At 63.1% G+C, this 1,229-nt stretch overlaps 1 protein-coding gene across 1 annotated transcript in view; it reads right to left on the minus strand.

Moving 5' to 3' along the window:
• Positions 1-503, minus strand: part of CLIC2 (chloride intracellular channel 2) — a gene marked incomplete at its 5' end in the record, with an annotated part of 2,795 nt that extends 2,292 nt beyond the window's left edge. Inside the window, one exon of the mRNA XM_010293166.1 lies at positions 367-503. Coding sequence (XP_010291468.1) covers positions 367-503 — 137 coding nt within the window. The remainder of the gene's footprint in view (positions 1-366) is intronic.
• Positions 504-1,229: the final 726 nt, after the last annotated feature.

Raw genomic sequence — 1,229 nt, forward strand, 5'->3', positions numbered from 1 at the left:
CCGGAGGTGGGGGCTTGGGTCGGAGCGCGGGGCCGGGAGCTGCCCCACTTGCACGGTCTGCGGGGTTTGGGGGGCTGACAAGTGCCCCCAGCCTCTCGGTCTGCCCTGTGGTACCTCAGACTTTTACCCACATCCCGAAGGACAGGGGGTCCCTGTGCCTGCGCACGTGTTGTTGCAGGCTGGAGCTCTGTGCTGGCCACCCCTCTGCCCCCTGCGGCGTGACGGCCAGCGTGCGGGCAGGGGCTGCCAGCCCGTCCCTCTTGCGGAGGCACGCTGGCAGCAGGGACAAAGTGCTGGCGGGGGCAGCCAAGCCTGGGGTGTCTCGCCCCACTGCTGGCACAGGGCTGGGCTGTGGTGCCGTCTCACCTGGTCATGTCCACTGTGGTGACATTGAACTTGACCCCTTTGAGCCACAGCACCATGAAGAGGCGCTGGCAGAAGGGGCAGTTTCCAATGTTTTCTCCATCCAGACCAGCCTGCCAGGAAAGCAGAGAAACGAGGATTTAACCCATCAGCCAGGCGCACCCAGCTAAGGTGGGATTGCCTGGAGGTGGAGAGCCACTGGAGCCGCTCTCGGGAGGAAGCACATGGAGGGTTTGGCCCAGCACCCCAGCACTGCATGCTGCAGAGAGCCCCTCCCGGCACTGGGGGCTCAGCTGTAGGGCCCCCTCCCCTAGCTGTGACCCTGCTGCCACTGGAAAACATCAGAGTGTCCTCAGGATGCCCAAGATCGGATCCTTCCCAGAAATGTGAGATAAAGCCGGGAGGAAGAGGAGAAGGAGGCAGGGGAAGGAGGCGGAGGGTGACTGCTGATGGATGGGGAGGAAGGGAGGGTCCGCCTGGCTGGGAGGCCAGGCTGGAGAGGGCGGCAAGAAGGGAAATGTGCTCATGTTTGCCAGGAAAAGAGTGGTTTGTTTTCGTGTGCTCTTAGTATCTGCCTCCAGGTTTGTGTGTGTTTAACGAACCCAGGCATGACCTCCCCGGGCTGATGGTGGGCAAGAACTACCCAAGCAACCTCCTTGGCCTCGGGGAGGAGAAGGGGCTGGGGCTGCTGGGGCTGTGCAGACGTGGATCTGCACGGGCATCCCACCCAGCATCAGTGGGGAAGGGAGCCGTGCATCGGCTCCTAAAGCTTCGGTCATGTGCAGACAGTCCCTTTCAACCCCGCTGCGTGGACACAGCCACAGCATCTCAGCACTCAGGGGGCTGCTCTGTGGCCAGGATGGGGT

The sequence above is a fragment of the Phaethon lepturus genome, unplaced genomic scaffold (assembly GCF_000687285.1).
Source record: "Phaethon lepturus isolate BGI_N335 unplaced genomic scaffold, ASM68728v1 scaffold28458, whole genome shotgun sequence".
Taxonomy (NCBI): domain Eukaryota; kingdom Metazoa; phylum Chordata; class Aves; order Phaethontiformes; family Phaethontidae; genus Phaethon; species Phaethon lepturus.